General features: G+C 40.8%; 1 protein-coding gene across 3 annotated transcripts in view; it reads left to right on the forward strand.

Annotated features, from left to right (window-relative positions):
* Positions 1 to 1,037: 1,037 nt before the first annotated feature.
* Positions 1,038 to 27,276, forward strand: part of agfg1b (ArfGAP with FG repeats 1b) — a 41,093-nt gene continuing 14,854 nt past the window's right edge. For 2 of the 3 annotated variants that reach the window (XM_034183954.1, XM_034183955.1), the window contains exons 1-6: positions 1,038 to 1,320; positions 11,811 to 11,904; positions 12,233 to 12,348; positions 16,582 to 16,720; positions 21,638 to 21,794; positions 21,967 to 22,074. In XM_034183954.1, coding sequence (XP_034039845.1) covers positions 1,154 to 1,320; positions 11,811 to 11,904; positions 12,233 to 12,348; positions 16,582 to 16,720; positions 21,638 to 21,794; positions 21,967 to 22,074 — 781 coding nt within the window. In that variant the 5' untranslated portion in view covers positions 1,038 to 1,153. The remainder of the gene's footprint in view (positions 1,321 to 11,810; positions 11,905 to 12,232; positions 12,349 to 16,581; positions 16,721 to 21,637; positions 21,795 to 21,966; positions 22,075 to 27,276) is intronic. The other variant, XM_034183956.1, reaches the window with a different exon arrangement.

Raw genomic sequence — 27,276 nt, forward strand, 5'->3', positions numbered from 1 at the left:
GTGGTATTGATCCGATACCAAGTAAATACAGGCCCAGTATCGCTGATATGAATACCGATACTGATACTTTTTCATATTTAAGCTTCATGGATTCAAAAGACCTAGAATAGAATTTCGCCAAACATTGTACGTGACAACAAAAGTTTATTATCACAATCAACATTTTTGTTTTTTAAAAAAAATCACTCAACACAACGTAAAACAAAATCTCCTGAGGTAGAGGGCTGACAAACCACAATACAAGGGTGCGCTGCTCCATGTTGTGTGACACAGCGCAGCGCTGCTCTTACAGAGAGTAGACTTTGATGAATCTGCGTGCGCAGCAGCCAGTGCGTGCGGGAGAGAAAAAAGCTTAAGTATCGATCTTTTTACACGAGGATCGTTCAATATCAATACCAGCGTTGGTATCAATATTATCAATATTAGGATCGATCCGCCCACCTCTAGATCAAACATTGTGGGAATATTACTTTTAGAGATATCTAGAGGTGAATAACTTTTTGAGGTGTTTAGTCAAAGGTCAAGATAAGGGAAAATGGTAAAAATGCCTTTTTTTTTTGTATATCTCAACAACCAAGAAACCTCAATGGATGATCTAAAGCAGACATTGATGAGCAAACATATGTAATTGATTGGTATGAATGACTTTACAATGAAGTTAAATGTAAGTCACATGTTGAAGTCATACATAGTCAAAAACAACATTGCAGATGTGTATATTGTACATATGTATTATGGTGCATAGAGCAGGCCTATCCATCAGCCTTCTGATGCCTTTTTTGTTTGTTTGTTTTATAGATATATTTTTTTAATTTAATTTTGAGCATGTTGTAGAGAGCTTTATTGCTTTAAGATCAAATTTTTTTTTCTCTCTCTCTCTCTCTCTCTCTCTCTCGATAGATCATCAGATGCTATTAAAATGTCATAAAATATACAATTTTGCCATTGATACCAGAGCATAGTGTCCTTTGGCACCAACAGGTGGCGTGAGTGCTCCGTAGTGCAGGTGGTGCGTTTGTGTTTTTGCTGGTAGAAGAAGAAGTCAGTCCCTCAGCGGCAGCAGTAGAGGTGTCTGTCCGCGGTAAGACAATCTCCCTCTCCCGGGTTCCTGACAAAACGTCTTCCCTGCGATACGAGCCCTCTGTTTTCGGCCATGACGACGAGCGCGAAACGAAAGCAGGAGGAGACTCACCTGAAGATGCTCCGGGAAATGACGAGCCTACCCGCGAATAGGAAATGCTTCGACTGCGACCAGCGCGGCCCGACCTATGTCAACATGACGGTGGGCTCCTTCGTCTGCACCACCTGCTCCGGCATCCTGTGAGTGTTTTTTCTTTGGACAAACGGCGCTGTGTGGTGCTCACACTCCCAGACTACTCACCGCTGACCCTCCGGTTCTGTGAGTTAGCTCGTTAGCAGGCGTTTAAACCGGGGCAGGTAACAATAACGGTGTCCGGGGTCTTGCCGAGGCCGCTGGGTTGGGCTGGGATCAGTCTAATATCTGGTATGTTTACATTATCCCTGGCATATGATGTCGGTTTGGTCTGACAGCGCGTCCGATCAGCGTTAACACGACTAGTTTCAAATCTACGATCAGCAGGTCAAATATTTGACCATGGTGTTTAAAAACATGACGTCACAGACCAGAGGACCTCCTCTAGCTTACCTGCACATTTTCACCTGTGACACGTGAGCGTCAGAGTGGGTCTGTCTGCGTGGAAGTCAAACACGAGTGCGGCACAGGGTGGTGCTAAGCTGTTGCCTAACCAAACACTTCTTATTAAAAAAAAAAATCAAGATTGTTGAGAAAGCAGGAGCAGGATTTAGGCAATAACACATTTATGCAAGAGTTCTTCCTTTTACTGAGGTTTCTGCAAGCTGTTAGTCCGGTAAATGAATTAATTCAGAGTCCTGTAGTAATCATATCTTCAGCTTACTGAAGAGCAAAATTGATGCAAGACTGTAAGGAGCATTGCTGAGAACTAACAGAAAACCTGACCTCCAATTTGATAAATTCAAAAATTTATTAAAGAATTTTCTTGCAATTTTTTGAAAAATATTCATCAGATCTGAGGATTTATTGTAGACTGTTGTTATTGAAAAGGTATCGTATTCAAACAATTTGCTATTGGTAAGGCACCCAACATCGTGGTTCATGTACAAGCCAAACTTTAAATTAATTTAAACCTGAGCTGAAATTTTGAGCTTGAAATTCATCACTTGCCTCCTGTACAGTTATGACAGCATGGTGTACCACTTTATCTAGCAGTAATCGCGGCGATTTGCTATTGGATGGCATACATTAAGAAGGAATATGGCACAGTGTCAGTAGCCACTTTGCTTATTATGTATGTTTCTGTCATTGTAAATGTAATATTTCTGGCTTTAGTATTGTTTGAACAAAGTCAGAACTTCAAAGATGCAACTTTAAGTCTCATTCTTGCTTTCATGGCTGTGGATATTGTTATGGTAACCATATGTATGTCTTGATAGGCTGTTATTACGGTGGTCATGTGACACCCAAACCCTAATAGCCATAATAGCCCAAATCTTCCAGAGATACTTGAATTGAGAGAATGACTGAAACAAGAAATGTTGGTAGATTTGAAGGGAGTGAAAAACTAAGTCTTGTACTCCCCATCGGAGAACTGAGCCCCTGTCTCCTACATAACAGGTGGGTATAGTTACCACTATACTAACGAGAAGTTGGCAGCGAGCACAGAGTCACAGAATGTCAGTTACAGCAACTGCCGTAAGCATAACCCCATCATTTAGGGTTTCGGCTGCCATAGCTGTAACCACTTCTTACTTTCACAGATATGTGTTTTGTGCAATTCTGTTTAGCAGTTGTGAATCTCACGCCATCTCGCAGTCCGTGACTCACACAAGAGGTCAGTTTCAGCAGAGTTACGGTCCAGGGCACAATGTAAACAAACCTTGTCAAGTATGGACAACAAGACAACATTGGGGCATGGCAGATGTCCATCACAGGTGCTACACCTCCTCTAGATAACCCTCTCAACTTGTGAAAATGTTTCATCATCATAATCGCCTGTGAACTCGCTGGATCAACACTATCCACATCCTCGTTAGCCATTGTTTACATTGCCTTGAAAAAGTGTTTGCCCCCTTGACCCTTTTACATGTTAGATTTTTATTAGGACATCAAAAAACAAAACAAAAATTCAGGCCTTGTATATTAGAATTTCCAAAATCATGCTCTTTAAACTCACAGTGAAAGTAAATCTCTACAGTTTGATATAAATTAATTAAAAATCTAAAAGCCAAAATGATGGTGTGAATAAGTAAGTGCCCCTTTTAGTATAGCACATGTAAACCATCACTTTTATATACAATTTTCTTCGGACAAGTCGGGATGGATACATGAACATTCTCGAAACACTGACTATGTCTTGGACATTATTTACATGAATTATGAAGAAATACAAACAGTGTGGCACTCTATGGTAAATCTGTGATGTCTGCAAATTTCTTTTTTCTATTGCAAACTTTGACATACTTTGGCATACTCTTGCATGTCTGTGGAGCCTGTAAGGCCGAGTTCACATGGCGGAATAATTAGGCTGATATCAGACCCGATCTTCCCCTTCCGACAATCTTAAGGACACCCCGACAATCGTGAAAAGATAATCTTATACTGCCATGTGTGTTGTGTTAAGAGGACTCTGATCTGCTCGGAAGGACGTCAGGAGCGCTCCGATTGCAAATCGGGGATATTCAACACAGGGCTGTGAAAACGCCGCGGATTTCATCATTGGGAGGGGGGGGTGTTAATGATGTACTCTTTAATGGTGAACATCACTGAGTTTTTAAAATGCTTATCGCAAAGCGTTCTCTTTTTTACGACATCGTGTAAGTTTTATAAGTCCGCGGACACTGATCTGTGTGTTACAGATATGACTCAGTTTCCTCGGATCCGCGGAGTTTCGCGGAGGAAAAATGCCATTCAGAGTGTAGCTGTTACGACAGTTGTCGTAAAGCAGGACTGGTTGGTTGCTGCGGCGACGCTGTGTGGCTCCTGTGCAACGCTTAAGTTAAACTTAGCATGTGGATATCCCAAATTTTTAGAGCTTTCAAGTTTTTAAAAGAAGATTTGTGCAGCATGTCTGTGTCACGGACCGACGTCGTACAGAGAGAAGATGGCGAGAAAGAAAAAAGGACAAGAATCCTTGGAATTGTCGCTAGCTTCATCAACACATCTGAAAGATAAAAGAAACGGGAAAAGTGAACTGTGCCCTCAGGAAAACACGGTAAGAATTTTGATCTCCCTGGAAAATAAATATTCTGCTGTTCAAACAGGATTTTTAGACAAGATTATGTGATTCCCCCCCCCCCCCCCCCACTAATCTAGACTTTCTTTCATTGTAAAAAGACATTGTGGCTTTGAATGGATTTAGGCTGCATGAATTTACACAAGAACATAAGTGACTTTTGATATGTTATATGATAAGATATGTTATTAATATTTTACCATGATTTTCCAAATATTCTACAAGCTTTAGCTGTGGTTTTTGAAATGCTGTAACAGTCTTTTCAGTCTTCATAAATTTCATTTAGTTTAATTGTTCTGAGTTAATGCATAATTTGTTTTACAATTAAAAGGTAAATCATTCCAGATCCTACTTCCATGTCATTTTCTGTTATTTCAACATCATTGACAGGTCAAATAAAAGGTTGAATGTAGGATCATCTAAATATCCACTAATTTTGAGATTTGTTCTTCTAGGAGATGCTGAAAAAGTATCATTAGATAAAAATTAAATTTTGGGGCCCCACAGGGCTCATGGGGAGCTGTACCCCCCCCCCCCTGCAAATTTTCCTTGGATTTCACAATTTTCATTTCACAGCCCTGTCAACATGTTGGATTTTCTTGGCCCGATATCGCAGCGTGTGTTGTGTCCTCCGACCAAAACAAGTATGCAGCCTGCTGAATGTGACGTTCAGCCAATCAGAAAGCGAGGTGATGGACGCACGGAGCGGAAAATAAAATCAAAACAGCTGTTCTGACTTACCAGAAAGTCCGGTGTTCGCACTGTCCCCACTCCTTTAAAGAACGCCTTTTCTTTTTCTTTTTGTATCGTTTTTTTCCCCCTTGTGTTTTAAATAGTCCACAGAGTACCTCCGTTTGTTTACTCTGAGGTCAGGTTTAATCTCGAGAGATTTTGCGAGATTTTCTGTCTTGAGCTGTGAATGTCAGTGTGTGAAATCTGTTCGTGTGTGGTGGTGTTGTCCTTGCCGTGTGGCTGAACACCACGCAGTGTACGACCAAACCTGTTAGAGCTGTGATTTTTTTTTTTTATCTTCACGTGTGTGGTCTCTCAGGTTTTGGAAACCTAAAGATAATTTTAAAATCCTGTTGTGTGAACCAGGCTTAAGGTTGTTGTACATGCCCTCAACATGAGATTTTCAAAAAATGCCAAGGTTGTCTTAAAGTTATAGTCCAGATGTGCTACAGTTGTTTTTGCACATTACGTGATACAAGTCCAGCAAATTTGACCATCCAGCCATGTGCTAGATTACATTCTAGTCTAGGACCTATCTTAGACATGTATGCACATCATTTAGGAGAGGATAACTCAACTGTTCTAGACTAATATGACCCCAATGAACAACTTGGGATATGTGCCAAAATCTCTATCCAGGACGAACAGCCCAAAAAATGACCACAGCCTTTAAAAAAATTACCACACCCTTTTTCATCCCGAGTGTTACTTCAAATACAGCTGTATTTTTGGGTAGCTGAGATCCGGTGCTGCAGGTACTGCAAATGCAAGGGAGGTGATTGCTGGAGAAATCCTAACACTAAATGAGCATAATCTTCATATCTGGATTTTGTTGTGTTTATGTGTTTGAAAAAGAAACAGTAATGTGGTGTTCTAAGTTATGTTATTATATGGCTCGTTATTGCTTGGTCCGTACTGTCAGTGCCTCGGTCTGATATTTTCCCGTACAGACCTTGCACTCAGTTAATAATCCTTTATTATTGGTTGTTGGGAATTGGTTGTTATTTATTGCTTTGTATTTTTACTTTAAATCAATTTTCCATTGATAACAGTATGACTGAAAATAAAATTAACTTATACTTAGCAAATGTTTTTCTTTTGATATACAGCAATAAATTGACCCACTTATTTTTGCCATTTTCTCTTAAAATATCAAAATAGAAATTTTACACTTTTCTATGACCCTCTCAAACATGTAGTGGTCATTTTGAATACCCTGGAAAATCTATAGATGCTGCTGTTTAGAAAATACAGCTATATTTGAAGTAGCACTCAGGACAAAAAGGTTGTGGTTATTTTTGGGATGTTTGTCCCAGATAGAGATTTTGGCACATATCCCAAATTGTTCATTGGGGTTATATTAGTTGAGAACGGTTGGGTTTCCCTCTCCTAAATGGTGTGCGTACATGTCTCATCTAGGTCCTCTACTGTTTGTGGACAATCTTGGTTCATGATCTTATTGATCGTGATGATCCAGAAAGCATATCTTTAAAAATGCGACCAAGGCTTTAGGCTCTGGGACACTGATTGACATTTTATGCTTTCTTTTTTTCCTTATATTTGATAGGCAAAATTCAAAGTTGTATCTCAACCACTGTTACTACTGTTATTATATGGTATAGGATTTTGCCAACTTCTGATTGGCCCATTCGCCACTTTCTGAGCTGTACCACATGCGGAGTTGACCACTGGTGGAGCCGAGTAGACCGCGCGTGCGAAACGAGTACACATCGTGTGCAGCGTAGCGCTAGCTAATCGAGCAATGCCTTCTATTGATAACGACCAATCAGATAACGCGATACAGCGCCTACTTTGGCTGTCTGTTTGTTGACAAGATGGCAGAAGACAGGTTTGCATCTGTTAGCGACGCTGACTTAAAACGAATATTACACGAAAAAGACGCGAAGAACACCCGCAGAAATACACAGTCAATAGCCAACCTGTTTCGCAAGTACGTCGCTGAAAAGGGACATGCGCCCAACTTTGAAACTTATGACAGATGGATGCTTGATGGAGTGCTTGGTTGATTTTACGCAGAAGCTAGACAGGCAAATGACGAACTTTATAAGAAAACAAGCCTGATGACTCTTCATCATGGACTTAACAGGCATCTCCAGTCGATCGATGGGATGTCGGTACAGTATGACAGTAATAATAAAGAGTTGAAACTTGAGATTAATTTTTCAGTTTTAGTATGTTTGACAAACTCCCAATTTTCTTGTTTACCATATAATAAAGCAGTTATAGACTTTTCATTTTGGTGTACCCGTGATTATGCAGGCCTGGTCCGGATGGGGTTCACCGTCCGCATAATCACAGGTCCACCTCATCAAAAGTCTATAATTGTATATTATCGAACATGCTGTGAGAATTCATTCATTCATTCATTTTGTTTTCTGTACCTGCTTATTCCGATTAAGGATTGGGGAGGGGGTGCTACAACATATCCATGCGGTGATTGAGCAAAAGGCGGGGTACACCCAGGATAGGCCACCGGTCTATCGCACAGCTACATATAGACTAACACATTCACACTCTCATTCACACCTACGGTCAAATTTAAGTTTCCAGTTCACTTAACCTGCTTGTCTTTGGCTGTGGGAGGAAACCCAAGCAAAAGTGGGGAGAACATGCAAACCCCACACAGAAAGGACCAGGTCAGAAGAAAAACTGGGACCTTCTTGCTGTGAGGCAGCAGTGCTAACCACTAATCCACCGTGCTGTCCGGAGTGAGAAATTTGCCTGTTATTCCCATCACAAGGAAAGCTTTAAAACAAGTTGAAAATAAACTACCTTTAAGTGACAATGATAAGGGGGGTGGGGTGGGGGGGGGGGGATGTCATATTTGGATAATTCATAAAATTTTTTCAGTTCCTCTTTTCTTCAGTGGTGGTTTTCTACAAAAGACAGGAGATGTCATCATCCATGAGCTGCTTTTTGAGTTTGTGTTCAAAGCTGGGGTGATGTTGACATAACCTCCACCCTCCTCTGTTGGTTGTCAAACAGAATGATTAATTGGCGATAAAACAACCTGTTGGTTGCTGTCCTGTAATAGGGTGATGTAAAGGAGAGATTTTGCTCCTTGTGCATATTTTTTTCTTTGAATTCCTTTTCAAAAGCAACACCCAGCCAACTTATTAATTATCTGGTTCCTCCATGTCTATGTCGAAACTGTCTGTCAGTGCTCACTGATACCACGGCCAGCGTCAATGGTTTTGGGCTTACAGATGAACTTTATCGCTTTTTTTTTTTTTTTTGCAAAGCTGATTCATTGATCTTAGTTTATGTTCTATAGATTTTAAATTCTCAATCTTTTTTCCTGTTAAACTGTGCAAGCCTCAGTAGCATTGCTGCTCTCAGAGCAAGGTAAAAGTGAAATGATAATAATGAAATTTATTTACTGCCTCCAACAAGTGACAGAGGTGGAGGATGCAATGCATCTGAAAAGTATTCACAGGCCGTCAGTTTTTCCACGTTATGTTTCAGCCATATACCAAAATGGAGTACATTAATTTTTACCATCAAAATTCTACTCACAACACCCCATAAGGACAACATGAAAAAAGTTTTTGAAATACGTTTTATTACTTTTTTACTTTTTAAATACAAATTTATTAAAAATAAAAAAAATAAGGAATCAACAGATGTATGCTCCTTTGCATTGAAAGGAGCCAGCTGAGGTGGTTTGGGCATCTGGTAAGGATGCACCCTGGGTGCCTCCCTAGAGAGGTGTTCCATTCATGTCCATCTGGGAGGAGACCCTGGGGAAGACACAGGACTAGGTGGAGAGATTATATCTCCACACTAGCCTGGGAACGCCTTGGGATCCCTAAGTCAGAGGTGGTCAGTGTGGCCCAGGAAAGGGAAGTCTGGGGTCCCCTGCTGGAGCTGTTGCCCCTGTGACCTGAACCCGGAAAAGCGGTTGAAGATGAGTGAGTGATGAGGAAGTAAGAAATCATATGTACATAAGTATTCACATCTTTTGCTCAGTACTTCGTTGATGTAACTTTGGCAGCAATTACAGCCTCAAGTCTTCTTGAACATGATGCCACAAGCTGGGCACACCTGTCTTTGGTCACCTGTCAGTTTTGCCCATTCCTCCATCTGGTTGGATGGGGAGTGTTGGTGCAAATGTGCCATGTGCATTTTACTAAGGAGTGGCTTCTGTCTGGCCACTCTGCCATACAGGGCTGATTGGTGGGTTGCTGCAGAGATAGGAAGGTTCTTCTCTCTTCACAGAAGAATGCTGGCGCTCTGACAGAGTGATCATCAGGTTCTGGGTCACCTTCTTCTCCCCGATCGCTCAATTTAGATGGGTGGCCAGCTCTAGGAAGAGTCCTTATGGATCTGAACTTCTTCAATTTATGGATAATGGAGGCCACTGTGCTCATTGGGACCTTCAAAGGAATGTTTCTGTATCCTTCCCCAGATTTGTGCCTCGAGACAGTCCTGTCTCAGAGGTCTACAGCCAATCAACTGAATTCACCCCAGGTGGACTCCAAATAAGCTGTAGAAACATCTCAAGGAGGATCAGTGGAAACAGGATGCACCTGAGCTCAGTTTTGAGCTTCATGGCAAAGGCTGTGAATACTTACGTACATCTGATTTTTTTTTTAAGGGTTTTTTTAAATTATTATTTTTAATAGGTTTTATAAGATTTTTTTTGTAAATCTTTTTCCCCACTTGGTCATTATGGGATACTGTGTACAATTTTGAAGGAAAAAAAAGAAGAATTTCATCCATTTTGGAATAAGGCTGAAACATAAAAAAATGTGGAAAAAATGCAGCGCGGTGAATAATTTCTGGATTCACTGTATGTGATTGCGCCTCTGTATTTGGAAACATGCTAACTTTAGAAAAGGATGGAGTTTTGTTGAGACAAAACTTTAAAGTTTGGACCAAGTGGTCTCTGGCCATTTGTGGAAGGAAGAGTTAGGAGGTTGACTGTTTTCAAAATTAACAGGTTTATTATACAAAGCACTTTGGACACATGAAACGAACAGCATACAGCATGTGTCTGAGTGAGTGTGTGCGTGTGTGTATATCAGCATTTAGAGTGCACCCTTATGTACACATGTCTGGATGGCGTTCTTGCGCAAGTTCTCATGAGCTCATCTACCCAAACTGATACTGGTAGCTATCTGAAAATGACTTCATCTGGAAACAGGCTGTGGAGAGACAAATTCCCTCAAAAAATGTTTTGTCTCAAGGCTGCAGTTAGGCTTGATCAGAACAGACTCTGTGTCACACTGGTTCAGACAGAAACGTGTGGCTATCAGTCGTTTTGCGCAAACTGCATGAACAGTCTCTGGATTAAGTAAGGACATTTCACAGTGCATTCCCACAGTGATGAACACAATATCAAATAAACATGGTGTCACATGAAGACAATTATTTTGTTTTCATAGTTTGTTGAAGTTGTGTACATCGATTTTGCTGATCGATGAACATGGCAAAACAACTTTTCCTTTTAAGCCTTTTCAGGCAAATTCTCTACTTGCATCCACAGAAGCAGGTAATTCTGTCAGAGCTGTCATGGGTGTCTAGGTGGCTTCCCTCATGAGTCTCCTTCCAGTTTTTGAGAAGCGCTTCCTCCAGCCAGTTTTACCATACAGTGCCATGCCTCTTCCCAGTTGCATAGGGTAGTTATTAATATGTTCTTGTATTTCACAATTACCTACAACATGTGTTGCCATTTGTTAGCATAGCCACAGCAGATGGTCACCCCACCGAGTCAGGTCTGATTGAGGTTTCTTCCTATAATCAGAAACAATCAAAAAACAGCAACACAAAACATGGGAATTTATCCTCAGTATTTTCACCAATGTGCATAGCAATGGAGTGGGTAAGGTTTAAACGTTGCTTATGTATAGCGCTTTGAGGTGACTTTGTTTTGATTAGGCACTGTGTATATAAATTTAAATGAAGATTCTGTAGCATGAAGTGTATAAAAATCTATGACAACCCCTCATCCCACTCCACCCCGGATGGCACACCACTCCTTTGCAGGTTACTCCCCCAATCAAGACCAGTACCTAATTCCATACATGAAGTAGTACATTACAAAAAATACTGGCCATATTTTTTCAAATGTCTTTGTCCCGCTGACAGTATCAAAACAGGCATCTAATGTTATGTGTTTTTGAAACACTCTATCCCATTCACTTTCTGCAATTTCTTCCTAAACAAATTTTTGAATTTGGGGTTTCACTGAGAATGGTGAGTGGAGCTTTCAAAAGCTTGATCCATAACAGACTTTTTAATGTGACTGTTATAAAAAAGTCATCTTTTAACATGTGCTTATTTTCATTTTTAAATGATGCTATGGTCTATAAAAATATTACAAACATAGCCAGTGCAAGTTCCTGGAGCTGTCTGCCTTATTTTCAAATGTGTTCTTTTGCTTTCTCAACTGTCTATATTCCAAAGAAACTAATGCTGCAGTTTAGAACAAAACCTCCCATTTGAGAAGCTGTTTGCTTTCCTTTTATGAACCATCACATTAGCTGCAGATTACTTTTCATTTATTGTTAGGCAGAAAGCAACGTTTTTAAATATATTTGTGACTTTTCAACTGCGTGTTATTGGCATATTTACTTGCTGAGTTGCAGTTTTGTTAAAGAAATATGTCTCAAGTGTTCATATGATGGTGGTTATCATGTTCCAAACCTAAAGAATTCATGCTTGATGTAAAATATTTGTTTTTGTTTCACGTCACACGAGGGGTATTGGGTTGCATCCTGCTTCTCTTGTTCTTTAGCTTACACAAACGTTCTCTACCCACAGGCGAGGACTCAATCCCCCACACAGAGTGAAGTCCATCTCTATGACTACTTTCACACAGCAGGAAATCGAATTCCTACAAAAGCACAGCAATGAGGTATCTGCACACTTCACACAAGAATCAGTTGACATCAGATATGACAGTATCAACTGTGTTCTGCTGGCCATGGCTTTCATTTAGCAGTGGCATTTGGAAAGGTTTTCCGTTGCTCAACTTTATTGGCATTCTTTTCTCACTGCTTTTGCCCCACCCCACCCCACCCCACTCATTGCCTGCACAATTCTTGTCATCCCTTCCCCCTTCCCTGTTTAACTTTCTCTCACCTCTCTCCTTACTTTGCTAAACGCTGCCTTCCTCCCACTTCGCCTCCATCACCTCCCGCTCTCCTCATTCCCCCCCCCCCCCCCCCCCCCCCCCCCCATAGGTCTGTAAACACATCTGGTTGGGCCTCTATGATGACAGGACATCAGTTGTTCCAGATTTCCGGGAACCACAAAAAGTAAAGGAATTCCTTCAGGAAAAATATGAAAAGAAAAGATGGTAATATACAGTTGTTGTTGTTTTTCTATGATATTCAGAAAGGAAACTCTTTGAAAGATCGTTTCGTGATGATGTGTGGGTCATTGCTGCTGTTGTTTTTGAGCTGCACACTAAAGCCCCTTTCACACTGGCGTATTCGTAGAGTTGCGTATTGTGGCATATCGTCTACGCTGAGTTGAGCAGCTCTACGCCCACTTTTAGCAGCTTTACGTCAAGTTTTTGCTCCCTACGCAGCAGTATGTTGAGGGCTACACGTGTAGAATTGAAGAAATTAAACGTTTAATTTTCTTCGGCGTAGAGCACTGGACGCAGACAGTACTCAGTTTTAAGCAGGTCTGCGCAGCACAACGTTACTGCATGCAAGTCTGTGCAACACTGCGCTCCTGTACACATCCAAAAACTGAGTGCGTGCATCCAGAGGAATCAGCTGAGAACAGGATCACGCAGCCCACAGCGTCTCTGTGCTCAGAACAGCTGATCTAACTGATGGACGTGTGTGCTTAGAACAGGGAATCAAGCCTCAATTGATAAATCCAGAAACACAACAGAAACAGCAGGTCGCTCGGTCTCTCTCCCTCTGTCGCGCTGTCTCTCTCGCTTTCTCTCTCTCTCTGTGTGTGTGTCTGATCAAACCTGAATAAACGCTGTGACTCTTTAAAATAAAAGCCTCGTCGCTGCATGTCAGTGCGCTCATCAGACGACCTGATTGATCAGGTCTGATCAGATCAAATCAGTGGACCTGATCGGAGCAACTGGAGCTTTAAAAGTTTAGAATCACAGCGCTTCATTTACAGCAGCCTTTACCACAGCCAGACTCAGCAGCATCTGTACACAATGAAAATGATCCACCAAGACAAAAATAATAATAATAATAATGTTAAATGACTCTGTTTCTGAGCCGCACCACACCGTGCAGTAGAGAACAGATCGCACTTTCACAGAGGCAGGAAATAGCAGCTTTGGCTACATACGTGGCAGTAATGCAACTGTAAAACCTCATGATACAGTCCACTGTTTTCTAAGTGCAGCGATGTGTTCTGCACAGCCGACAGGAGGGAACTGGTTTTAAATAGCGGCAAGAGCTACACGCGACTGTGTGCAGCTTAAAAAGCGAACACACGCAGCTGCAAGCAGATCTACGAACACAGAAAAAGGCTGAGTACGTGTGCATTTCGGGCGTACTTAAATGAAGCACAACGCCACAATACGCAGCTCTACGAATACGCCAGTGTGAAAAGGGCTTAAGATACAGCTGTGTTTTTGTTTACTCACATGTAGGCATGCAATTATTAATCAAAATGGATTTTAAAGTACTACGAGGGTTGTCTGAAAAGTTCTGCTTCTGGTGTGATTGTTTCAATAACAAGCAAGATGTTGAAGTGACACTAGTACGCGAATAATCCTGTACTTTTTGACTCTCGCTACACCAAATGGGTTTTGCCCGCAATTTCTGGCATGCATTATTTCATTTTCAGTATAACCTATGCACACAGTAGTTGATTAAAAAAAAATGTTGACGTACATGGAAATGCATTTGAAACGACAAGCAGTGCAGACTGATGCACCTGTGGACATTCATCGATGAATGAGTGTTGTCTGTGGAGACACCTGTGTGGACATCAGTACAGTCAGGAGGTGGGCCAGACGTTTGAAGTGTGAAAGTCCAGCCGTAACATGTTTGCATGACCAGGCCCATAGGAAGCTCCCCACAACAGCCACAGATGCACAGCATCAAGTGTGGGTGGACCAAATGATATGTGGACACTTTGCAAAAGCTGTGTGCACACTTGAAGCAGGTTTGTCTTGAAAAAGATGCGATTCTTCAGCATGACAATGTTCATCTATGCAAGAGTTGCAGGATGCATTGCAGAGGCTCAAATTTTGAGCTCATACCACACCTGCTGCACAGTCTGGATCTTGCACCCTCCAACTTTTTCCTTTGTCTAAACATGAAAGAACAACTGAATGGACGAGAGGTGCAAGGAGCTGTGACTCACTGGTGGTGTTTTCTTTACTAACGTGATGCAAAAACATGTCTGACTAACTTGTCTTTGGTGTAAGTGTGTGGAAAGAGAATGTGACTATGTAGAAAAGTAAAGAACCTGCCTAATAGAGAACATTCCAAGCTTTTTGATGTCAGTATCTTACTTGTTCTTGAAATAATCTCATAGAAGGCAGAACTTTTCAGCCAGCCCTTGTAGATAGGGCTATTTTGATACACGGTCCTGTGAATTGATCTAAATGTACGTCAAGACTCTCACAAGACTGGTCACAGGAACCTTTACTTTGCCTACAAGGTAAAAACAAAATTTTTCCAATATTGGAAGGCAGTATAATGTATAAAAATACCCAGTGGTGGGCACAGTTCTACTAATCCGCTAACCGCTAATTATCAAAGCTAAATTTTTTTGTTAGCAGATTAGCTTTTCAGCTAACATCAAAAACCATTAGCTTGAATTAGCTTCTGATAAATTCTCTGCCCCAGCAGAAGGGGCCTATCCACCAGGCTGCTATAAAAGAACAAAACAAAAGTCATTTCCCTTTACCGCCAGTTTGCTGCAGAAAAAACAAACAAACAAACAAACAAGTCATTACCATTACCCTTTACAGCATACAGTAGTCCAGCCGTGAGGTCATAGTCCTCAAAAGGAAAGCAGGTTTGACTTATGGCTTTGATTTATAAACCAAATTAATCAGGATAGTTTAACTACATTAGTGTCAAGTCTATCATTTGTACAAAGTGAAAATATAACGCATATCTTTTAAAATAATGGACTGATTCTGAACTTTTGAACATTAACACACACAAATGCCAAACTGCATTATGGGTTAACTGAGCCTGGCATCACTGATTCATTGATTCATTATATGAAAAAAACAAAAAAAACAAAAAGACAACAACACACAACTTAACATGTGACCCATCTACTGGATGGCATATTACATACTGGCATATTATGTTTCTCTATTTTTTACTTTTTTGCTACTACTTTTTAATCTTTTAATTCATTTTATTTTGTTTTCTGAATTGTTTTGTGTGAAGTGCCTTGATTTGGTGCTATATAAAGTGAATAAATTGAATTGAAATTGAGGCTCAGTTTACCCATAATGCAGTTTGAAATCTGTGTGTGTTAATGTTCAAAAGTTCAGAATTAGTGCATTATTTCAAAATTAAAAGAAAAGAATTTTCACTTTGTACAAATGACTTAACATTAATGTAATTAAACTATCCAGATTAATTTGGCTTATAAATCAAAACCATAAGTTAAACCTGCTTTGCTTTTGAGGACTTTGGCCTCACGGCTGAACCACTATATCCTGACTCTTCCTTACAGCAGTGAGCAGGGCGCACAAAGACTGAAGCACTGACTTGTTGGTTGTGTTGGGTCTGTGGCCATCTTTGATTCTGATCAGAAGCATTGGCGGTTTTTAAACTTAAAACCGGCCTGTCAGTAGCTGGATGTATGGTAGACAATACTGAAAGTTATCAGTTAGCTGTAGCTTCCGCTAATTTTGTTAGTGGTTTATCAGTTTAGCATTATAAAAGCTATCTGTACAGTTAGCTGATTAGCACTTATCAAAGCTAAATTTTTGGTTAGCTGTGCCCACCATTGCAAATGCCTGTTTCAGCTTAGCATGCAGCTTGCATTTTATTGATGCTGTCATACCGGTTCAGAACGCAGAAAGTTATGCCATACTAACAACAACTGGCTACTTCTTGTGGGCTTCTTCTGCACTGCAATTTTTGCTAACCTATGTAGTGCTGCCCACAGTGGTGAACAAAATGTGAGCAGATGCAGCACCATTGGGTTGCAGCACAGCATTAAAAACCTGAAGAAGGTCCCTGGTTTTTCATGAAAAAATGTATTTGAAGGTGAGCAATGTGTGTGACTTTTGACTTATTCTCATTTATCATGGTAAATGAATGTCTACATCAAACAATGAATTGTATTGGATTGCATCATGACCCACCAAAACAAATCCTTCCATAATAAAAAGTGTCTTCCTGGATTGTATCGCAGCCCATACATCTTAGATTAATACTGGATAGTTTTATAAAAGTGATGAGCTGGGCATTTTTATCCCATCATAATTTTCATCAACACGGCATTGATGTAGAAAACTAAAATAAGTTTTACATGTGTAGATTGCTCTTGACTAGGATGAAATTATGAAAGCTATTTTACTTTGCACTTGTTAATGTGTGGTATATTTTTGTTCCTTATTGCCCAGGTATGTTCCTCCAGACCAGGCAAGGGCAATGGCAAGTGTCCAGGCATCTGTGTCAGGCTCCTCAGCCAGCAGCACTGGCAGCACTCCGGAGGTCCAACCCCTCAAGAGTTTGCAGCTCAACAAGACTCCACTGCGCCAGGTAAAAAAATAGGCTGAGTTTAAGTCTTTCTTTTCACTGCTGCCATATTGCTTTGGGTCCTCAGAGTGACTCAAACATGGATATGCATGTTGATTTGACAGAAGATTTACACTGGATGCCCTTCCTCATGCAGGTCCAGATGTACAGTGGGAGACATAAGTATTTGATCCCCTGTCAATTTTGCAGGTTTTCCCACCTACAAAGAATGGAGAGGTCTGTTTTTTTTTATTGTGGGTACACTTCAACTGTGAGAGACAGAATCTTAAAAAAATAAAATCCAGAAAATCACATTGTATGATTTTTAAATAATTAATTTGCATTTTATTGCATGAAATAAGTATTTGATCCCCTAGAAAAACAGACCTTATCAATTGGTACAGAAACATTTGTCTGCCATTACAGAGGTCAGATGTTTCCTGTAGTTCTTGACCATGTTTTCACACACTGCAGCAGGGATTTTGGTCCACTCCTCCACACAGATGTTCTCCAGATCTTTCAGGTTTGGAGTTTCAGCTCCTTCAAAAGATTTTCTATTGAGTCCAGGTCTGGAGACTGGCTAGGCCACTCCAGGACCTTGAAATGCTTCTTATGGAGCTGCACCTTAGTTTCCCTGGCTGTGTGTTTCAGGTCATTGTCATGCTGGAAGACCCAGCCATGACCCATCGTCAGTGCTCTTACTGAGGGAAGGAGGTTGTTTGCCAAAGTCTTGCAATACATGACCCCATCCATCTTCCCTTCTATACACTGCAGTTGTCCTATCCCCTTTGCAGAAGAACACCCCCAGAGTATGATGTTTCCACCCCCATGCTTCACGGTTGGGACGGTGTTCTTGGGGTTGCTCAAGTGGAGTTGAATCCAAAAGGCTCTATTTTGGTCTCATCTGACCACATGACCTTCTTCCATGCCTCTTCTGGATCATCCATATGGTCACTGGTGAACTTCAAACGGGCCTGGACATGTGCTGGCTTGAGCAGGGGGACCTTGCTGCCCTGCAGGATTTTAAACCATGACAGCATCATGTGTTACTAATGTAATCTTTGTGACTGTGGTTCCAGCTCTCTTCAGGTCATTGACTAGTTCCTCCTGTGTAGTTCTGAGCTTTCTCAGAATCATCCTTACCCCACAAAGTGAGATCTTGCATGGATTCCCAGACCAAGGGAGATTGACAGTCATCTTGTGTTTCTTCCACTTTCTAAGAAATAATTATAACAGTTGTTGTCTTCTACCAAGCTGCTTGCCTGTTGTCCTGTAGCCCATTCTAGCCTTGTGCAGGTCTACAGTTTTGTCCCTGGTGTCCTTAGACAGCTCTTTGGTCTTGGCTATGGTGGACAGGTTGGACTGTGATTGATTGTGTGCACAGATGTCTTTTATACAGGTAACAAGTTCAGACAGGTGCAATTAATACAGGTAAAGAGTGTAAAATAAGAGGGCTTCTTAAAGAAAAATAACAGGTCTGTGAGAACCAGAATTCTTGCTGGTTGGTAGGTGTTCATATACTTATTTCATGCAATAAAATGCAAATTATTAAAAAAAAAATCACACAATGTGATTTTCTGGATTTTTTTTTATTTTTTTTTTTTTAGATTCTGACTCTCACAGTTGAAGTGTACCTACAATAAAAATTACAGACCTCTCCATTCTTTGTAGGTGGGAAAACCTGCAAAATTAACAGGGGATCAAATACTTATTTCCCCCACTGTACATGTAGAATGGGAATCTGTGTGGGAGGCAAGCATGCTAATCACAGGCACTGCTGTGATACCTATATGTACAAAGCTTACATTTGTCAATTTCTCAACAGACCATGTTGGTCTGTTTTATTTGGACTATCATGTTTATTCAAATTTGCTTTGGTTTGGTAGGAGTGTACATTGCATGCCAAAGTTTGACATTAACACAAAATTTCACTGTGTGATGGGGTTGAGCAATGTCCATTCAATTGCAAACCCATGATGTCTACACAAAAATGTCGAGGTGGCCACTGAAGGTGCAAGGGACCATACTTTTTATAGACTTCATTTTAAACTGTTTAAAATATCAACTTATGAGTTAAATAATGTCATTAATTAATCTACTATTGTTACTACTGTTAATTTACTATTGTAGAGCAGTTACAGTGTATCCAGAAAGTATTCACAGCGCTTCACTTTTTCACTTTTGAAATAAGGCTGTAGCAACAAAATGTGGAACAAGTGAAGCGCTGTGAATGCTTCCTGGATGCACCGTAATCCAATGGATAAGGAGCTAGCCTGGCAATATGTAGACCTGGGTTTGAGTCCCACTTGTGCTGCCCTTCTGTGTCCATGTACACAACACTCAATCTACTTTATCTACCAAATCAACAGATTTTTTTTTTTTAAAGGTCCACTCTGGACCATCTCAGATTTGCTTCATACTTTCTGGAAATATTGCTGTTGAGCTCAGTAACATGCAAAATTTTAGGCTTTTTTAAATTAGTTTTTGAGACATGGAGGCCTAGTTTTCCTTCAAAATTGAGGGCTTGCAATCTTCAGTCAGTGATAACTTTTGAGCTGAAAAAATAAGTGATCCTATGTAGAATATTACCCAATTCACAGCTTCCTAAAGTTTGGCTAAAAAGATTTTTTGTGTTTGTGTTTCAGAGCACGTTTGACCCTCTATATCTCTAAAATGAAGCATGCAAGATCATTCAAATTTTCAGATATATTACTCATATTCTTATTCAGGAACTAGAAATGGGACAAATCAATTATGTTTGTGATTTATGAGGCAAAAAATATTAAAAATGATTTTATGCTTATTTTTCAAATGCATATTGCCAAGCTATGACAGACTGTGCAATTAAAAAGGATTATATCACTGGATAGGGTATGTCTTAGTTGAGGAAAAATAGAAGAAAAATCTGGTTGGTATTTTGAACAAAGCTATTTTTACTTAGGTATCAAACATTCCATGTTTTACTGAAAACTGAAGTCATGTTGTGATAATTGACAGTTGTTTATACATTCATCTGAGTTCACAAATTCATATGTGAATTCACAAATTATGTAGCAATTTATTTACTATTCTTTTTAAAAGTACTGTTTCTACTTGCGACTAAAGCACTTGCCACGCCATTTCTGATGCGTTGGACTTGCACTTGTCACTGAACGGCTGCTAAAGTAATCTATGCCCAGATGGCTTTTACAGCAACAACCAGTAACTCACTAACATTAACAACATTTAACAACCTTGCACCATGCCAGACAAAATGAGGTAAATATTGAATGAATCCTTTTCCATGCTGTTAGGTTCCTCTTGTACATGTCCTGAGGATCATTGATGCCCCATTTACATCTACTGGCAGGCAGTGCAAACTCCCATCTGATGTGGTAAAAGAAATATGTTCCTTGTTCAAACTTAAAGTAGTTTCGTTTTGTAAACTGATGGCACTTATCACAATACAGTGTTTACCACAAAACAGCATTTTCGCTTGCAGTAAACATGATGTGTTTGATACCTTAATAAAACTAGTTTGATTCAAGGTACCAACTTGATATTTTGTGTTTTTATCAATGAAGACTCTTTCCATTGATAAGTTGTTTTTATGGTGTACTTTGTCACTGGACAATATGTATTTGAAAAATAGTCTTTCTTTTTTTATTTTAATGCCTCATAATTCATAAAATTTTATTTCTTTCTCACATTTGTGGTTCCTGAATAAGAACTATGATATAACAAATCTATCTGAAAATTTTAAAGCTCTGACATGCTTCATTAGAGAGATAACGAGGTTCAAAGTTACTCCAAAATACTAAAGAAAATATTTTGAACAAGACACACAGATAGTATTTATCCACTCAGCTATCTGCTCTATGACGAGACAGAGTCTCAGTTTTTCAAGCCAGCCATGGTCTGCTTGTTTGGTTCACACCAGAGTTTGACTGCATCCACTACAGGGAGAGACGCTAATATTTTTAAATATGGGGATTGACCAATCTAGCTTTTTCAAGACCATGACCGATTATTACTTGTGCAAGAGATCGATAACCAGTATTTGAAACCGATATTTGCTTGCAGTAAAAATAAACGCTCACATGTGGCATTTATTTAGATAGTTTGGTCCAAGTCAAGTCAGGGAGCAGGTGCTAGTGCAGCACGCCGTCACATCCACCACACCACGGAACCATCCCGGATAGCAACCACCCAGGTAAACAACTGATCTATCTCCACCTGTCGAAAGTGAGTGTATATTTGTCGTAGCCAGGTGAAGCATGGATATTTCCTTGGTTTTCTGTAGCTCCTGAGGTCCTCAACACTGAGACACGTTCATGCACAGAGAATTGAGGCACATGCTCAAAATGTAGCTGATGTTCCCTCATCCATCCAAGGGATATTCCTCATCTCAGTCTCAAAGTCATTTGACTCAAAGTCATTTCAGTGGGACCCAAGGATCCTCTGAGGAGACCTAGTACCAAAGACCTCCAGTCGTCACCTTACATCACTGGTTAGTTTGGTCCCCAAACCAAGAGAAAAGTGCAACACTGTAAAATTTGGTCCATGGTTTTGAAACACACAGCTGTGAAGAAGTCCTATATACGCCCATTGTGCTGGTGCTTATTCCTAAATGCCATAGCATGAAGTGGAATAGAGTCTACAACTCCCCTGGGACAGGACACCAGTCCACTGAAGATGATTTCCTCAGTGCTGGTACCCATTTACAGCTGGGTGGACTGAGACAATGCAGATGGCCTTTGTGTGCAAGGACACAGACAGGTAGTCTGAAGCACACACCTGGAATCATACCCCAGTTTATATGTTGGTTGCCCATCTCTCTGTGGGATACACATTATAGCTATCCCTTTTGTTGCCTTTTGGAATGTTATTGGAGGAATCTGTATGTTTATGCCCAAACACATCCCTAGTTAGAGGTTTTTTTTTATGTTCTCTTACCAACAGTCCCCGGCACTAGGTCGCTCCCAGGCTCACATCACTGCTCAGGAAAAGAAGTTTGACTTGCTGTCAGATCTGGGAGGAGACATATTTGCTGCTCCACCCACTCAAGCTGCTAGCTCTGCCAACTTTGCCAATTTTGCACATTTTCAAAGCCACTCAGGTAAGTAGCCTTTTGTCAGTGTTTCTGAAGGGCAGGCTCACTGGAGACATGTTCACCACTGCCAGTAGCAAACCATGTGTCATCATCAGTCATTGCCCTGCACTTTTTTCCTTAGTTTGTTTAATTTTCACATTCATTATCTGTCTTAATTTTTCTTTGTTTATGGCTGCAGCACCTCAGGGTGAGTCACATACCAACTTTGCAAACTTTGAAGCATTTGGGAATACTGCAATTCCATCTCATCTGAGCACATCATCCCCTTCAAACTCCTTTTCATCAGGTACACCCTCTTCACTCATGTCTCACTTCACTACCCCCCCCCCCCCCCCCCCCCCCCACCATGTCATGTATCCCACTCATGTTTTTTTTTTTTTTTTTTTCCTTCCAGTAATGAGACACTGGGTGACTGTTCAGATTACGGCTGGGCGATATAACTAAAATTCATATCACGAAATAAATTATCTTCATGGTAACGGTATATATCACAATATAAAATTAAGTGTAAAAGTTATAATAGAAGTGTTTCTAAATGGGTCATATAATCCCTTTGCAAAGCTAATTTGATTAAAATCAATGAATAAAAACAACAAAAAAACAGAGCACCTGATTCTCTGACTTGTTAGTCATGTATTTTTGTGCATTGGAATGATTTCATTTCACCATTCCTGCTTCTGTCCAGCAGGAGGCAGTGTTAGTTTGTCTGCTTTTGGTGGTGTTTTGTTCAGGAAGACCTCTGAGACACCACCATGTGGGTTGATGATCCTGATTGGCTTATGTTGTGGGGTTCCACCAATGACAGAGTGGAAGGTGTGTTTTTTTCCTCCCTCTCTCCCTCTCTGCTCTCTGCTCTCTGCTCCGAGACTGTGCTCTCAGCTCAGCTGGATTAGGAAATATGAGACTGTTTACTGTGGCTTTCTGCAAATACGCACACCAAATATGACCATAAAATTCACAAAAAATTGTGGTAATTATTAATCATAATTCAGGTTGTAGTAGGCCTATTAATATAATTTTAAAACTTGTATAAAGCTTGAAGCGTGCACTTATAAAACACATTGAATCAGGGACTGAGTCTGGTGAATTTAATGGGACAAATGCTTTGGTCATGTGACTTACATGACCGAATTCAGTCAGGCGACTCCAGAGGGTTAAAATAGCTTATAATTTTACACTCTTACAAAGAGAAGTTTTAATCTGCCGAGGTGGAGATGGAGCCTGTGACCAAAGTACTCACTGCAGCCTTTTCCAGTCGTTTGGAGTCACTGAGGACGATATGATGATGTCATCAGCAAGCATTACCGCAACTGGTCGGTGGAGTCTAAATCTCTACCATCAGCCAAATTTATACACTGAAACGGTTATATCATCTATAGCGCCCACCTCTAGTTCAGACAAAGCGATCTTAGCAGTGATTCCCTCTTGCTGTGAGCTCACAGACAGAACATGCATGAATCATCATCATCAGTGCCTACTTCCGCTATTGACCATCTTAAGTTGGCCACATAGTACACATTGATGTGAGAGGGAAGCGCCTTACCGCGGGATCATGATGGCTGTGTGTTTGTTGCTGTTGAAAGGATCCTGTGATTTGGTGAAATGGTGCCACATTGCATGAGTTGGAGCTTGCTCAAATTTTCTGTGACGTGATTTTTGTCATAGTTCATCATGAGTGTTGTGGAAATATTTTATATACGGGCACACACTACATATCTGCACTTGGTGACTGAATATACTGCATGTACAGCACACTCACCTGTTGCCAAATGTTGCATTTTGTAAGTGTACCTTCTGCAAAATGCTGACCATAAATAACTGAGGTAGAGACCAGGTAGGATCAGGTAGACACCACCAGTGGGAGCTTATGCTGCGTTTACACATAACAACAAAAAGTAACGAACGCCAAGAAGTATACATTCTTGGCCGCTGATCACGAATGTGATGATTTGAGGCAGCGGTGTCAGGTGTCCTCAGGAACTGCTGCAACCTGTTACCACACGTTCTGTTTAATGACATACGTTGTTGGCAAATTATAATAATTCAGGAACCATTATGCATGGTAAAGAATAATGTTCTACGCTATTGCGCGTAGAAATGCATCGTTACGTTCTGTCACGTTGTGAATGAGGCGACTTGTCTCCACACACACACGCACACGCACCCATATTCATGCATCAGCTGCTGAACAATTCAGATTGCTCCAGTTTGCTCCTCAAAATCCACAGCAGAACTACTGATTGCATGCTTAGTTGGGCTCTGTGCTGTGGAGTGGCGCAGAGAGGAAGAGGAGATGGACAGAGCCAGATGTGTGGCTCCACGCAGCTCTCGTCTCACTTGTTTTCCCAAACATCAGGCACAGCAGCAGCAGGTGGAACACCTACAGGAGCATGCTGAGGAGCATTGGAATGAGACTTTTAGACTTTTAGCTGACTTGGTGTCACTGTCCTTCAGCCAACTGCAGCAATGAAACTGAATGTGGTACATCAGGGTTTAATTGTGCGCACGTCAGAGAAGAACACTGTCATGCTCTATTAAGGATAACAACTAATCAAGATGGATCAACATGCTCAGTTGCGACCTCCACGACATGAGGCAAAATGAGGGTGGTGCGTGACATTCGTAGATATTTTGACAGCCAAAAACATGCTCCACTAAAATCACAAATATCACACACCAACACACATCATTAAGAAACCTATTCAGATGCGTTAAGTCATGTTAAGAATGTCAGGAATGTGCCAAGAATGATGCAAATATGCCATTCGTAATGCATCTTGCCTATGTGTAAACGCAGCATTACGTAAATGAGCCTGCAGTGCAAAAGTTGCTGGTTCACCCAACAGAATTACAATTAAAGAGCATTTCCATGGCTGTTAATTTGTTTCACTGTGAAAGTGATATTATAGCTAGTAATGTATAAGAAAAGTATTTAACGGATGTTTTGACTCACATGGAGCTCAGCAGAACACAAAATAAACTGTGGGTATGGTTACACCTTAGCGTTGTGAAGCGCCTTAGGGCAACTTATGTTGTGATTTGGCCCTGTATAAATAATTGAGTGGAATTGAGTTGGACCTTTGATTCTCACAGCCTCAGCTGTGCTGTGCGGATCAGAGCTGCAGATGCACAAAAATGATTACTGCTTTCAAAATTAATGTATATTAAAGGATATTAACCGAGCATGAGGTCTGTACGGGAAAATATCAGACCGAGGCATTGACAGTAGTTAAACTACTTAATGTAGTTAAACTATCCGGATTAATTTGGTTTATAAATCAAATCCACACATCTTTTCCAGCGTCGCTGCAGTGTTTTAATGCCGTTCTCATAGAAGGTCTTATCCTGGAGCTCAAGGAAGTAATCCACTGCAGATATAACATCGTTATCAGTATTAAATTGAGTTCCAGCATGCTAGATGCCTTTTCATGTTTGGAAAGTGGCCAAATCAGGGGAATAAGATGGGTGCGGAACAAGTTCGAAGCCACATCCACAAATGGCAGTCATTGTGATGAATGGTGTGTGGACCGGAGCATTGTCTTGCTGAAACAGAACATCTCGTTGGAGCATTCCACACTATGTCTACTTTATTTCTCCTGCAGTTGTCCCAAAAGGGAAGTATAATAGGCCCCATTGATGGTCTGTCCCTTCTGGAGATAGTCCACAATTATGATACCCTCCACATCCCATAAGACAGAGGCCATGGCCTTTCCAGCAGATGAGATAGCTTTGACTTTCTTTTCGCACACGAGAACGCGCATGTTCCCATTGCTTTGACTGTTGTTTAGACTCTGGTTCGACGTGATGGACCTAGGTCGCATTCAGGGTCACAGATCATTGCATGAAGTTATCGGACATAATAAACATAATAAATCGGTTAAACATAATAAATCGGTTCATGCAGCTCCTCTGGGGCCAGACAGGATGGGTTCAGAGCTGGGTCACGCATAAAACTTAATTCTATTAGATGGCGTGGCTCCTCCACAACAGGACAGGATGCATGGGCACCGGGATCCTTTGGAAGGGCGCCAATAAGCCAGAGCCCTGGTGCTGTCCTCATCTCTCGCACAGGTGACATCGAGCACCCTGTTCATGTGTGCACAGGGGTCACCACCGGCCCAGCAGTATTAAACGTATTTCCACTGCAGTCCTCAGAAAAATAAATAAATAAATAAAAGAGAATAGCACTATAAATCCGGTTCATATGGCTCCTCCGTGGACAGACAGGACACATCCTGCAAGCTGTCAAGCGTGCACGGTGGTGGGTGCCGGCCAGCAGCATTCAACTTATTTCCACTACTCGCTCACTCAGTCATCTCCAACCACTTACTTTAATTAAGGGTCACGGGGGCTGGAGACTAGTGCATGAGGAGGGGTACATGCTGGACACTACACCAGTCTGTCACAGGCTACATATTGAATTGAATTTGAATTTACTAGGCACCACTGCAAAAAACAAACACTCATTTGCAAACCACAAAATCACTACAAAAAAATAAAACAAAACAAAAGTTACAGGAAAGAAAGAACAAGAAAACAATAAACATGGTGCCCGAAAGGTGTAGGCAGAAGCAACGCTTATCAATGCCTACACCCACTCCTACAGTCAAATCAACCCAGGCTTGATGCCAGTTCATACACGTTCATTTCCAACAGTCTGAACAATAGTAGCTCATAACTACCACTGAGGGAAGTGAGTATTTCATAACAGTGCCAGATTTTGTTCTAGTTATCCCAGTACCTGCAATAGTAAGAATTTCAATGAAGCACATTCATCATACAACACAACTCGTTTTCCATTAGATACATATCCGGTGAACACATTTCTTTGTATAAATATTTAAACTGATTGATAATTGGACATCGTTGGAGTTTCTCAGGTAGCTTATTCCATTTTTTTGGGCCACAAATAGAGACACAGAAGCATTTCCTGGTCGTCCCTGCGCCAGCAATTTTAAAATGATACAGACCCCTTAAATTATGTATTCCTTCTCTTTGCATAAAATATCCTTGAATTCTGAGAGGTACTTGCTTATTTTTCACTTTATACATCAATTGAACTGTCTTAAATTAAATCATGTCATGGAGTTATAAATCTTTGATTTAATAAACAGTGATTGGTATGATCCCGATAACCTGCATTATGAATTATTCTTACGCAATAAATTCTTATGCAATAAATCCGATTCGTGTGGCTTGTCCGTGGCCAGACAAAATGCATCCAGCCCACTGACATGCATGCATGGCGGGTGGGAGCCAGGTGGCTGGAGGCTGCTGGACCCATTTGGTTGCTTCCAAATGCATTGGTCCTCTCTGATCACATAAAATGAAAGGTGTATGTCAACCTCCCTCAAGTTGTCTGACATGTTGCGCACATGCTGAGTTGCAGCAACTACATGGTGATGGGTATGAAGCACCTGCCTATTTGACGAGGAAGTTTGTCGTGCAGATTTTTTGGTCTGTTCAAAAATCAAGCGACAAGCTTGTG

The sequence above is a fragment of the Thalassophryne amazonica genome, chromosome 12 (genome assembly GCF_902500255.1).
Source record: "Thalassophryne amazonica chromosome 12, fThaAma1.1, whole genome shotgun sequence".
Classification (NCBI taxonomy): Eukaryota; Metazoa; Chordata; class Actinopteri; order Batrachoidiformes; family Batrachoididae; genus Thalassophryne; species Thalassophryne amazonica.